General features: G+C 58.8%; 1 protein-coding gene across 5 annotated transcripts in view; it reads left to right on the plus strand.

The window, feature by feature from the left end:
* The window catches only part of TRAPPC9 (trafficking protein particle complex 9), a 169,490-nt gene that overhangs the window by 108,296 nt on the left and 47,712 nt on the right, over positions 1-13,482 (plus strand). For all 5 annotated transcript variants that reach the window (XM_015561498.1, XM_006753258.2, XM_006753260.2 and 2 more), the window contains 2 exons: positions 1,948-2,090; positions 8,812-8,922. In XM_015561498.1, coding sequence (XP_015416984.1) covers positions 1,948-2,090; positions 8,812-8,922 — 254 coding nt within the window. The remainder of the gene's footprint in view (positions 1-1,947; positions 2,091-8,811; positions 8,923-13,482) is intronic.

Consider the following 13,482-nt stretch of genomic DNA (forward strand, 5'->3'; position numbering starts at 1 on the left):
TTTGAGGAGGCCGTTCTACGGTGCATCCGCGGTTCAGTCGCCGGGAGACTCCCCTGGGTCTGTCTCCTCGTGCCCCGTTTGGTAGCGCGTCCACTTATCTAAGCAGGTGAATCAGTTGGCACGGAATTGTGTGCGTCATTCCTTTGTCATTCCGCTAATGTGGGCGGCATCTGCCCCGCGTGGCGGTCCTCTTCCTCCTCCGTGATCGGGATAACCAGTCTCGCTTTGTGCCCCTGGATTTGCCTACCTCAGAGGATCGCCACTTCCATTGGCGTCTTAAAAAATGAGGTTTCAGTGACCTGATGTTTCTCCATTATGTGTCCATTTTCAATCTGGTCAGAGCCCGACCCTGCTTTCCTGAAAGGTGCGGTCCCTTCCTACCCAGGCCCTGTCCCTCAGGCACACGCCATGCTGGCTGCTCTCTGTCCTCGTGTAGCCTGCCCTTCCCTGTCACGACCACCATTTATCTTTGCTGTCTCTGGGCCTGTGTCTTTGAGTAGACTCAGCCCCTCGGGGTGGTACCGAGTCTTCTGCCATCCTCTCTCACGGGGCAGACACCCCTCTAGGGCTGGTGAGTGAATGATTGGATGGGTGAACGAACGCTATTCTGAGTAATTTGCATAAATGGCAAGAGCGCAGGCTGTATGGCCATATGGCTTCGTGTTCATGTCCTGGGTGTGCTGTTTCCGGGCCAGTCACCTGACTACTCTGAGCCTTGTTTGTGAAAACAGGACTTCCCTGCAGGGCTCTTAAGGAGTTAGAGTTGCCCAGCCAGCGTGGCTCAGCGGTGGAGCATCGACCGATGAACTAAAAGGTCACGGTTCGATTCCTGGCACATGCCTGGGTTGCAGGCTCGATCCCCTGTAGGGGGCGAGCGGGAGGCAGCTGATCGATGATGTTTCTCTCTCATTGATGTTTCTCTTCCTCTCCCTCCCACTTTCTCTAAAAATCAATAAAAACGTGTTTAAGAACGGGAGGGTTCATGTGCTTAGGCCACTCAGCAGAGAATTTGGCACGTAGTAGGCCCTCAGTGGAAGGTAGCTACTGAAAGGCCTCTCATTTTAGCTCGCACAATCACTGACTGCCTAGAAATGAGTAATACTGTCCTCTAGTGCCTTGCCCATGACTGCTGGCTGTGACAGTCTGTTCTCAAAGTCAGGACTGCGCCATGCTCCGAGGGGCCGTGTCTTGGCAGAGGACGTGTTGCTTCCATGACATTGTCGCTGAGACACTTGAACATCCGGTCTCCTGCCTTCCGACCCGCTCGGTGGTCTTAGCAAAACATTCCAGTTTTGGGCAGCCAGGAGGCTTTCTCTTCAATCAAGGAAGAAAGACAGCGAGACTCAGTGATTTCACAGACCTTTTCTGAACTTGATTTTCACAAATTAGACAGTTATCTTTCTGTAATGACGTCTTTTCCCCTGGTTCTCGACAGAGCAAAGAAACCTCCAATTCCAAGAAAATAGAAACAGACGACTCCTTCCTTGTTCTGTGGTACCTGACAGTGTCTGTCTCCCAGCTCCCGGGGTGTCTGCTACCTCACTCCGTGGCGGGCGTTTAATTTTACCCTAAAAAAGCAGCCAGCCAACAGCTAACGTGGCAGCCTGCTGCTTGCCAGGCCAGGCTGTGCAGGGCCAGCGCCGGGAAGCTGTTGGCTCTCTTGCCCGCGCGCCTGCAGGGAGGAAGCCACTGTGCACACTGGGCGAGGGCCGGCTCCATTTGTCTATCAGCTCATTCACTCCCCCGTTCATCCCTCAGCGTTTCCTGACCGATGACCACACCTTATTCACCTTGTTCTCAGCGTGACCACAGGAGAGACGCCGCCCAGGGCCGCGCCGTGGGAGAGATGGCCTTACCCCGCGCATCCCAGCCTCACCCATGCGAAGCCACCTCCTGCAGGAACAAGCTACTTCACAAGGACTGACGCCATGTTTTACATGTTTGCAGGCCCTGGAAGCGATCCTGAACTTCAAGTACTCCGGAGGCCCAGGCCACGTGGAAGGCTACTACAGGGACCTGTCCCTGGGGCTGCGCGTGGAGGTGGAGCCGTCAGTGTTCTTCACGCGAGTCAGCACTCTGCCGGCCACCAGGTAACTGCTGCGTGTCCCTTGTTCCAGAGCCCCTGTGTGTGCAGTTCCACCTGGGCAGTCACCCTGCCCCCTCCCCTCAGCCTGGCCCTCACCCCAGGCTGCTGAGATACCCTGGGTCTCAGGGCCTCATCTAAGAAGCAGACAGGGCCTCAGGCAGTTGAGAGTGCATGGAGGTCCCCCGCATGCATCCCATGCTGTAGCGGTCATGCTGACATTGCCACTGCCGTATGTGTGTGTGCACGCGTGCGTGTGTGTGTAAGTGTGTGCGTGTGTGGTCGGCGCTGTGTGGATGCGGCCCGCTCACTGCCCCGAGCCTGGCCTGGGTTCCGACCTGCACTGGGGCACCCGGAGGAGGCAGCCTCTCTCTTTACATCACTCTACGTCCCGGGAGACTTGTGTGTGGCCGAGGCTGCCCAGCCTCTCACTTGGAGCATCAGGCTGTTCTGCCCGGGAGCCCTCCCTGCCCAGCGGCCTCTCTCCTCCCAGGCCTGGTCTCCTTCAGGGGGAAGGAAGCCAGACCATGTGTCCACTTCAGACCACCGTGGGCAGCGGTACGAGAGGGGTTCTTCTCTGAGAGGAGCTCACAGTTTCTCATGCACAGGTTTAGTTAGTGGGAAAGACTGTTTGTCTTCCCCAAATTGGAGGATGGCTGGGGCAAGAAGGAATGGCTCGGCTCAGGCTTCTCTTTTTGAAATGTATCTTTATTGTTGGAAATATTACAGATGTCACCCCCCCACCCCCCGCCACCCACAACCACCCCTCCCAGCCTTCACTGCACTATTGTCTGTGACCTTGGGCTGTGTATTTATGCGTATAAGTTCCCAGGTTCCCAGTTAATCTCTCCCCCACCCCCACCCCCAGCTCATCAAAAGGCATGCTGCACATGGGGAGAAATGTTGATAATACATCTCTGCAGCCGAGGCCTTGTAGCATATGAATAACATTAAACACCGAGGAGACGAATGTAAGAAACGTCTCAGAAGGAAGGGGTGCAGGTGGCCCACAACTCCCGCACCTGTTTGGTGGATGCTCCGTCGTCGGTCCCGGGGAGAGTGTGTGCCTGCTCCGCTCTGAACCTTGATCATTGATGCGGTTCTTCTCGTTGGTGATGTTTCAGTGGTGAAAGGCGGCAGGGAAACCCTACTTCCTCAGGGCCCACTTGATTCCAGGGGTGCCCAGCACCCCGTTTCAGCTCTAGAGCCCCACCCATGTCAGCACTGCGTCGGTTCCTGTCTCTAACTCATCCTCTGTTGTCCATGAGTGAGGAGAAGAGAGGGGACTTGAGCTGTGGCCTCTTGGCACCTGATCTGCGCCTCTGCCCCAGGGCCTCTGCCGGGGAGTGCGGGTGCCTGGGCTCACCTCCACCTCAGCCTGTCTGTCCCTCAGGGGTGACCGCCGAGGCTCCTGGTGGAAAGAGGGTGGCATCGGACAGTAACGGGCAGGGCTCACTCCTCGGCGCCACGCGGCGTAGATGGCGGTGGCGACCTCCTTGTTTGCCTCCCTTCTCCCGGGGCGCACACAGCCCTCGGTCAGCTTTTATGGAGGAGGTCAATTACCTCCGAGAGTCCCTCTTCACACCCGCTGCCCGGTAATCTGGTCAGGGAGAGACTGAAATGGATGGGCCCTGCCCCGCCTGAGCGCCGAGCCTCCTCGGTCCCAGGGAGCAGTTTTTCCTCGGCTGTTAGGATAAATGATCCGGCCAGAGACGCTGCGAGGAAAATGCACTCCTCCGAGTGGGGCGTGGGGCACAACAGCGGTCCCATTATTTACAGAAATCACCCCCCTTGACACATCCCGGCGCTCATCCCGGCCATTTAGGAAGCTCCCATCTGCCCCGGCCGGCAGCGCGGCTGCAGGCGGGAGTCAGGCCGTGGCAGCGCTGATTTGTCTCGGTCTGTCTTCCCCCAGTTGTTATAGTTCTGTGTGTAATCGCTTTTAGATGCAACGAGAATGGGTTTGTGCAGGCACCAGGTCGTCTCTGCACCTGGTTTCAGTTGGCTCTGTGCCTGTGTCTGTGCACTCACATGTCTCCCAGCACCATTTCCCTTCGTCTGGGAGGGAGATGACATGGATCTTGCAGGCCCTGCCAAAGTGTGTACCTAAGTGCTGAATGCAGGGCCTCATGCAAGGTGGATCATTGAAAAGTGGTGTCATCATTTTCCTGTGTGTGTGCCCATGCACACGGCAATGGTGTGCCACGTGCTAGGGAGAGAGGCACGCGTCACGCGTGTCACACACACACCAGCTCTGGCAGCCGCTCTGTGCCTTCTGCAGGATGTCACTCACCTCGGTACATCCGGGGGCCTCGTGGCCTTGCCCCACCTCTCTGTGACCTCACTGCTGGCGGCCTCTGGGTCTGGTGCAGTCTCCTCTAGAGCTTGGGTTGCAGGTGGCCCTTGCATGATGCCTTGAGCAACCCTGTTCCGTGGACGGCCGGGTGTTCGTGGCTCGAGGACGCTCGCGAGCTTGGCAGCTCAGTGTGCAGTGGGCGATGGCTTCGTCACCAGGAGCACTCAGACCCTGGGTTCTGTTCCCCTCACCTTTGACTGATTAAGCTCCTGGCTTTCTTACACACACAAGGAAGCCCTCTGTGCTGAGTCGGGCTGCTGAGTTGTTCTGGAAAGAAGACAGAATGGGAAACTAGGCAGCTATAGACTTTTAGGAGACCACCCGGATTTGGCCCCTGGTGCATGAGGCCATGGTGCCCTCTTGGGCTTGGCAGTCACCCAAGTCTGTGCTCCCAGGAGTGACCGGATGTTGATGTTCGGACCCTGGGAGGCCCTGGAGGTACCCATGGACCTCATCGGGAGGAAGAGGCCCCGTGCTTCCTGGCCATGGCGCATGGTGTGTGGATAGACTCGGTCCTGGGCGAGGGAATTTCTCGAGCGCGCTTGTGGCTCAGGCAATCCTGGGCAGTTCGAGGGGTTGCTGTGGGCACGGGTGTGTGCTTTGCCTTCACTGCTCCCTGCAGCAGCCCTGATTGCCACCGCCTCACAGTCACATAACACCCTCCTGTGGGTGCGGGAAGCACCGTCACGCTTCCCCCTGGGAGCCTCCCATAGTCCCCTGGCAGCAGTATCCTTGTCTTCATTGGGGAAACTGAGGCGCAGAGGAATGGAATGACTTGCCTAAGACATTACAGTTATTGAGCAACCAAACCGGCATTCGGACGAGCTCATCAAGGTTGTTGTGCCATTTATTTTCTAATCGTGTCACTGTAAAAGGTTTTAAATGAACATAGCAAAATGGACTTTTCTAGCATGGAGTGTCGTGAGCTCTAACACACATTGGATTCACGTTCCACCACAATCAGGAAAAGAGCAGATCTGTCACCCCAAAACCTCATCATGTGCTCCTCACAGTCACACCCGCCCCACCCTGGTCCAGTGCTGCGGACCTGCCCTCCGGCCTCCTGTGTATTCGCTCTCAGGCCCAGCGTCTCCAGGACGTGGTGGAGATGGGATCCTGCTGTGTGTCAGCTTTTGAAGGGGACTTTCTGGTCACCAAGTTGCTTTTAGATCCATCGTGTCGCAGGTGTCAGTAGCTGGACTTCGTGATTGTGGAGCTTCCCTTGTCTAGGGTCACCCTGTCTGGGAGGCCCGTCACAGCCGAAGGACCTCGGGCTGTTCCAGCTCTTGGGACCATGAGTAGAGCTGCCATAAACGCCTGTTCGTCCCGACTGTGCGAAGGAGCGTTTTCATTTCTCGAGGTGGAGCACCCAGTGGGCTTGCAGGGTTACACACAGGTCAGCGTGGGCTTAGCTTTAGGAGACACCGCCCGCTGCTCTCGGAGGGCAGTGTCCCGGGGCCAGGAGAGAAAGGACCCTGCACCCTCTCTTCGTTGGCACTCGGCCTGTCGGTGTTCTCCTGGGGCCACTTCAGTGGGAGTGCCGTGGTGTCCGCACTGGGTCTCTCTGCTGCTTCCCTAACGGTGCGGAGCAGCATGCTCACTGGGGGCTTAGTTGCCTTTTGTTGAGCTGTTTGTTTAAGTTTTTTCTTTTTAATCCTCACCTGAGGATACTTTTTCCATTTGTTTTAGAGAGAGAGTAAGGGAGGAATGGGGTGGGAGGGAGAGGAGAGAGAGAAACCTTGATGTGAGAGAGACATATTGATCAGCTGCGTCCTTCAAGGCCCCTACGTGGGATCCAGCCCACAATCCAGCACGTGTCCTGGATGGGGAATCGAACTGGCAGCCCCCTGGTGCGTGGATGATGCTCAGCGGGCCGGGCAGAGACCCTGCTTTTCTCGTTTGCGTCGCATCCACAGGTATTTATACGTGTAGGCGGGTTAATAAGATTGATTCTCGGCAGAGGGAACGGTGGGTGCCGACCATGTGGAGGTAGTTTCACATGCTCTGCCCTCTGTGTTGGGACATCTCCTCCCCTCCCCCCAGGGCTTGGCCACCCCCGCCTCCCCCTCCCCCAGGTCCTTCCCTGCCCCAGGCCTTTGCCCTGCCCTCCCCCACGCCTGGCGGTGGGTCTGTCCTGCAGGACCTGCTCTGACCTAGGTCTCCCAGGAGGCTTTCGGGGCTTCCCTGTACTTCAGAAAGACGGGCCCAGGGAGAGAAAAAGCCCACATAGAAAGCAAGCGGGTTCATGTCCGCTCTGTCTCGGCGTGGCGGGCAAGGTGCTCAGAGCCCGGACACAGGTGGGCACGGCTGCAGGTTGGGAAGGGAACCCATTCATGGGTCACAGAGGGCACAGGCCACCGGCACGTCCTCAGTCAGAGCAGGAGAGGGTGGGTCCAGGCACCCAGAGAGCCGAAACACAGGGCCCAGAAAGCCGCGTGCCCATGTCCGTCCATGCGGCTGGGAGCGAGGACACAGATGTTGGAACCTTCCCCTCCCCGCTCTAAAAGTCATCCATTTCCCTCCTCTGATAAATGTTTCACCAACTCCCTCTTCTGATGAAAGATTTTGCTGTGATTAAAGATTTCATGAAGTTATGACAAAGGCGGATAGATCGTTTTTTGAAACCCATTTTCCCGTGAGCGGAGTGAAGAGGCCTGTTGTAGGCAGCTGTCAGAGCTAATGAATATTTCCTAAGAGCTGAACCTCTGGGGAGACACCCCCACCCAAGGGCCCAGGAGCAACCGCTGCGAACCTGCCCTTCTGAAGGCGGGTGTGGGATGCTTCTTCCGCGCGGCAGCGAGAGCCTTACGCTGCCGCTCTCCCTCCCTGCAGGCCAGGCTCCGGTGCGCATTTGAAAAATGGATATTTCCCAGATGCCCTGGCCTTTTTGATGACATGTGCATATGTGTGCACGTGTGCGTATGTGTGTATATGTGGGTGCACACGTGCACGTGTGTATGTGCACACCCACGGAGAAGTTACTGCCCCGCTCTCCTCGGGTCCCTTCTCTGGAAAGAGCAGGGGGTGGGGCTTGGTTTGGAACCTGGTTTGTCTGCTGTGAAAACTAGAGGCTTTGAGTGCTGCCTTGGGTCCCAGTCATCGCCTGGGCCTCACTATCCTTCCCCGTGAACAGGCCCCAGGAGCACAGCCCTGGGTTATGGGGAGGAGGGACCTCACGGTGTTCCCCTCTGTCCCTTCCCCACCAGGAAGCCCTGTCCGCACTCAGGAGATGCCCCCGCGGGGCCTGCTTGGAGGTCACACCAGGTGGGGCCTCCTTCCTTGAGTCTCTTTTCTGTGAAAACTGCTCCCCTTGCTCCTCCAGAAGGAGAGTGGCTTCCGCCTCTGTTGCTGCCGTGGGCACGCTGCCCCGCGCAGATCAGCAGGCACATGGGCGACCTGTCACGTGCAGCTGAGATGCTTGGCATTTGGGAGACCGTGTTCGTTCTAGGCGGCATTTACCTGTAATGGGAGCTTAACCGATGGCGCCGACGCCACTGAAGCATGTGGTCGGTCTTGTTCTGTGTGTGCAGCTAATGAGCCTGGAGGGCGGGGGCGTGAGGGCTGCTCCAGCTGCTTGGCCACGACACGCCCAGCCCCTCCTGGCCCCCCGCCTCCCGCAGCCCATGGTGTTTCCTCGTGGCCTCGAGTGGTTGATGAGCTCCTCGCACCCGGGCACTCTAGGGAGGGCGGGCACCTCCTCCCCTCGGGCCTTGTCTTCTGTTGGATGGAGAGCACCCTGCAGTCTGTCCTCACTGGCGAGGACTTTGACCCACGGCCTCCCTGTGGGAGAGAGGACGAAGGAGCGGAGGCTTCCAGTGGGGGAGCGAGCCCCCAGTGTCTTCCACGCCCCGAGCAGGAGCAGGGGTGTGAGAACCCACAGCAGCCACGCACATCAGCATCGGGCTCTTCCCCAGGACCAGGGCCCGGCACCCCGCACCGGGCTCGGGCCTGGCACCCTAGGGAGCAGGGGCTGATGGGACTGTGACGCGGATGTGGCATTCATGGAACGACGCTGGCCGAGTGCCCGCCTTCCCACCCCCTGCCTTACTTACATATCAAGTGTTCTGGTCCCCACACCTGTGAGTGAGGAGACTCCAGTTGCCTCTCACAGTCGCGTGGTTTGTTCAGGCCACTGCAGGGTTGTGAGCATGTGACCCGGGACCGAGGAGGACCCCAGACCCACTTTTCCGAGTCCACAGTTTTGCTCGGAATGCGCCGCAGTCATCTTTCAGCCCAGGAGCACTGGGCATTTTTGATGAATCGCAGTGCCCACATCCTCAAGGAGGGGAGGACCTTCTGGGGGGAGAGAAGGCAGAGCCGCTCTCCTCTCGGCCACCAGGCGATTCTGAGCCTCCCTCATCTCTCCCTGCAGCACCCGGCAATGCCACCTGCTCCTGGACGTCTTCAACTCCACGGAGCACGAGCTGAGCCTCAGCGCCCGCGGCAATGAGGAGCTCATCCTGCATGTGGGCGAGTGCCAGCGGTAAGTGTCCCACATCCTGCATCCCCATGTACCTCTCCCCACATCCTGCATCCCCATGTACCTCTCCCCACATCCCGCATCCCCATGTACCTCTCCCCACATCCCCGCATCCCATGTACCTCTCCCCACATCCCCGTGTTCCCCACCCCCATCCCATGTCCCTGCGTCCCCACATCCCCACGTGCCCCCACACCCCCTGTGCTCCCCTGTCATCAGAAGGCACTGAGTCCCCATGTACTCCCCACATCCCCGAATCCCATGTACCTCTCCCCACATCCCCGTGTTCCCCACCCCCATCCCATGTCCCTGCGTCCCCACATCCCCACGTGCCCCCACACCCCCTGTGCTCCCCTGTCATCAGAAGGCACTGAGTGTCTGCTTCTCTTCTTCCTGCGATGGAGCATCTTATTGATGCTTTTCTCTTTCCTGAGCCTGTACCCAGGCGCCTGGCATGGAAATCTTACACCAACATGTGCATTCCCGTCTCAGCTGACAGACGGAGTGAGCGGTTGTTCCATGAAAGTCTCACCCAAGGGTTGGGTGGTGGCTGTGGGCTGGGGATGGGTGTCACAGGGCCCATCCTTTTATACTAGAAATGTACAGAATACAGTGCTACCTTTTATTTATTCAACATTTATGAAAAGCACATCTCGCCAGGTGTGCTTGGTCCTGGGAAACAGACACTGTTCTTTGGGGGCAGAACCCAGGCTCCCGGGGACCTCGCCCCTTAGCCTGGGATTGGGTGCAGGAAGCACGACGGGGCTGGCCAGGCCCAGGAGCTGGGCTCATCCCCAGCCAGCCTGGGGGTTGGGGGCAGCTGTGTGTGGAGCTTGGTGGGTGCTGCGCAGCCCTCCATCCTACTGGTCGCCTCGCCTGCTCATGGCTGTTTATCGATGGCTAGTGGACAGGAACTTCTGTTTCCAATCACTTGTTCCTCGAGCAGATTCTGCATTTGCTCACGCAGACCCTGCCTAACATGGCGCCTCTGCCCTCCCCTCGGGGCGGCTCTGCTTTGTGAAGTCATTGCACTGTTTGTGTTTGCTCCTTGTGTTTGGGGATGTCTCTAAAACAGGGGCGAGGCCGTGCGTCATGAATGCTAACGGGGACCTCGCTGGGAACATCTCAGCGGGCCAGTGCCCGCGGGGCTCCCGGGCCGGCGGGCGAAGCTTCTGGGCTCAGGAACCTTTGTACTTGGAAAACGTTTGACTGATAGAAACTCACCAGGCATCATTTCCTCCTCGGGGGCCTCAGGGCTACCTTCTGATCCCCGTCTGCCGCTGCGCATGGAGACGGGGGGGTGAGGGCAGCCCCGTGTTGAGGGAGGCTGTGTCCACGCGGCCCTTCACCTGGGCCTTCAGGGCGTTGGTCACAGTCAGATATTCCCCCCATGTTGTCCTTGTTCCCTAGGGGTGTGGCTCCCTGTGTCCACAGGTGTTCAGGAACCTTCAGAGGAGGCGCCTCCGTGTTGGGGGGATGCCGTGAGATGTTAGGTTCCCGTGAAAACGAGCACATCCCGCTGCGCACAGCAAGGCCTTGGGGGCTGTGGGGGCAGTGAGCACGCTCCTCCCGGACCCTCTCCTGACACGGAACCATCTGAGCTGCAGGCGAGTGCTGAGCACGGGATGAGTGTGTCGCTGTTACTCGTAGAAACCCTGGGAGCACCAGTGTCGCCGACGGGGCGTGACTAGTAAACTGTGGTGCGTTTGCGTAATTGGCTGTTGTGCCGCTATCAGAAACGATGTTTTCATAGAATGTGTCATGCGTGCCTGCTGTCACAGTGCGGGCAGTGCAGCGCAGACATGGGCGGGAGGCAGGCCCCTTAGGGAGGGACACCGCGCGGCCACAGCTGCCACCAGCATCCCAGAGTGGCGGGTTTCCCCAATCCCTGCGCCCGTGCGGCCGGGATAGCAGCCTTCACTCAGAAGTCAGTCCTGCCGGCCGACATGGCTCAGTGGTTGAGTGTCGACCTATGAACCAGTCAGGGTACATGCCTGGTTGTGGGCTCAATCCCCAGTGAGGGGCGTGCAGGAGGCGGCTGATCAATGATTCTCTCTCATCATTGATGCTTCTAGCTCTCTCCCTCTTCCTTCCTCTCTGAAATCAATAAAAACATATTTAAACAAACAAAAAACGTCACACATACAAGGCTAGTAACTGAAATGCCTGCACTTTAGTCAGGTCACAGTGACAGGAGGGCCAGGTACAGCCTTTGCCTCTTCAATGCGCTGCACAAATTGCAAGGCATTAGGCTCTAGAACCCATTTTGCAGGAAGCACCCTTGTAATGAACCAGTCAGGGTACATGCCTGGTTGTGGGCTCAATCCCCAGTGAGGGGCGTGCAGGAGGCGGCTGATCAATGATTCTCTCTCATCATTGATGCTTCTAGCTCTCTCCCTCTTCCTTCCTCTCTGAAATCAATAAAAACATATTTAAACAAACAAAAAAGTCAGTCCTGCCCTGGGAAGCCTGCCATCCAAGGAGAAGACAAGACGGACAGATGGTAGGGAGGGCGCTGCCTGACACAGTGTCGCAGACTCTGGTTGGAGAGGCGCCCTGAAGCCCCTGGTGGGAGCTGCCTGGGCCTCACGAGGAGGCGAGGAGGCTGAGCTGGGCCTTGTGATGTGGCAGGGCCCCTGTGTGCACAGGAGAGGCGGCGTGACCCAAAGTGGGGGAAGGGAGGCAGAGTCCAGGTGCTGGCGGCACCTCAGTGGAGCCTGCGTCCAGGCAGAGGGCTGTGAGTAGGCAGGCTGAGCAGTGTCGGGCGCACATACGCTGTGAGGAGGCGTGAGGGTATCGACAGGACAAGCCTCACAGCTTGGCTCTGGCCCCTGGGGACCGAGGGCCTGGGATGGCCTCGCCCGGCTGCTCTGGCCCCCGAGATGGGTCCCCTGCCCACTGTGCTCCTTTATTCTCCACGTGGGCTGAGGGGAGCCAGGGCTGCAGGGGCCTGATTGCGGCCCCCACTCGGGGTGTCCTTCAGCTCAAGCCCTCCTCCCAGCTGACTGGACTCTGATCGGCCGCTTTCTGACATTTAGGCCCTCGCTTGCCGGGCTGACCTGACGGGGAGGCTGTCCACACCGGGAGGAGCAGAACGAGCTGCAGAGTGTCCGCGGGTGCTCTGCTCCTCCAAGTCCTCTTGGATAGCAAGTCCGCTGGACGAGCCTCCACTCTGGGTGGCCCCATGCGGGGCCGCTGGCCTCACTCTCCGCACTCTCCCTGCACGTCCATGTGCACGTCTGCGAGGCAGAGGGAGCGGCCTGAGTACTGGGCGCAGGTGGGCTGGGCACCAGACAGCACATCCATGGTCCCTGGGCAGGGCCCGGGTGCAGGGCTGTCCTCCCCAGTTTGTCGCGGAGGGACCGCAGCCCAGAGGCCTCCACCTGGGTCGGGGCCACTGCTGCATGCGGGCCTGTCCCTCTGCCAGACCCGGGTTCTTGTCTCTGCAGGGTGCCCGTCAGCTCTCCTGGCCTTTGAGGGGACGGCTCACTAGCGGCTTCGGTGAAGCTGTGTGCCCGCCCATAGCCCCAGTGCTCTCAAGGGCTGTGCCCTGGGGTTGCCCCAGTCCCCTGAGACCTTGAAGTAGCCAGGTCCACTTGTGCCCTCCAGTTTCTATGGCAACTCCCTGGGCCTTGCTGTGGACAGAGGTGGTTGTGGCTGTCGGGACTCATTGGCGTTAAGGTAGCTATTTTTAGCTCCCGTGAGGAGACGCTTCAGTTAGGGCTGTCATAGGGCAAAACATGGGCCCAGCAGCGGCTCTGGGCGCGCGAGTGAGCTGGCTCTGAGCAGGGGGCCTGGTGCCGGGTTTGCTCACCTGACTGACCTTCTCTGGCTCCTCTAGCTCCTGACACCCCACAAAGCTCTTCAGGGCTCAATAGAGTGACCTCCTGTGCCCAGTTCTGGGTCCACAGAGCTGCCCCGAAAGAGGTGCTTTCCTCCCAGGTGGGGCCACCCTAGCCCCTCCCCAGTGCTCTGTGGGCTCGGAATGTCTGTCCTCCAGCAGCGCCCAGGCGTCCAGCTGGCTTTTGCGCCCCCTCCCGTCTCATTTTCTTGGCACACTCCTGCTCACCGTCCTGGGGAGAGCCCCAGGGACCCTAACTGCCGGACGCCTGGAGGTCTCCCCGTTCAGGGTCCAGTTTAGTTTATTCTACTTCAGCCGTCCACGGTGTTGTCACTTAAATGTAACTGTTTGACTTGGCGAGTCTCTTAAATCCCTGAGCCTGCTCCTCCTGTGGTAAGGAGGAAAAGGGGGCTCCATGGGGCTCTGTGAGGGCGAGCCGAGACCCCGTGTCAGAACCTGGCCTGTGCCTGGCACACAGCGCTCACTCGCTGCCCCTCGCTGATTCTGAAGGCAGAGGAGCAGGGCCTTGGCACTGGGAGGCAAGGAGCCAGCCCTGTTGAGGCTGAATTTGGGTGCAGGTTAAGCCGTGGAGGCGAGAGAAAGCAGTGTATTGTCCAGTGCGGGCCTGGGGAGGTGGTCCATTTCTGCCTCTTTCTCTGAGGAAGGAGGTTAGAGGAGGAGATGTGTTCTTATGGAAATGCAGTTTGGGACGCTGAGAACGC

This window comes from Myotis davidii, unplaced genomic scaffold (genome assembly GCF_000327345.1).
Source record: "Myotis davidii unplaced genomic scaffold, ASM32734v1 scaffold30, whole genome shotgun sequence".
NCBI classification, from domain to species: domain Eukaryota; kingdom Metazoa; phylum Chordata; class Mammalia; order Chiroptera; family Vespertilionidae; genus Myotis; species Myotis davidii.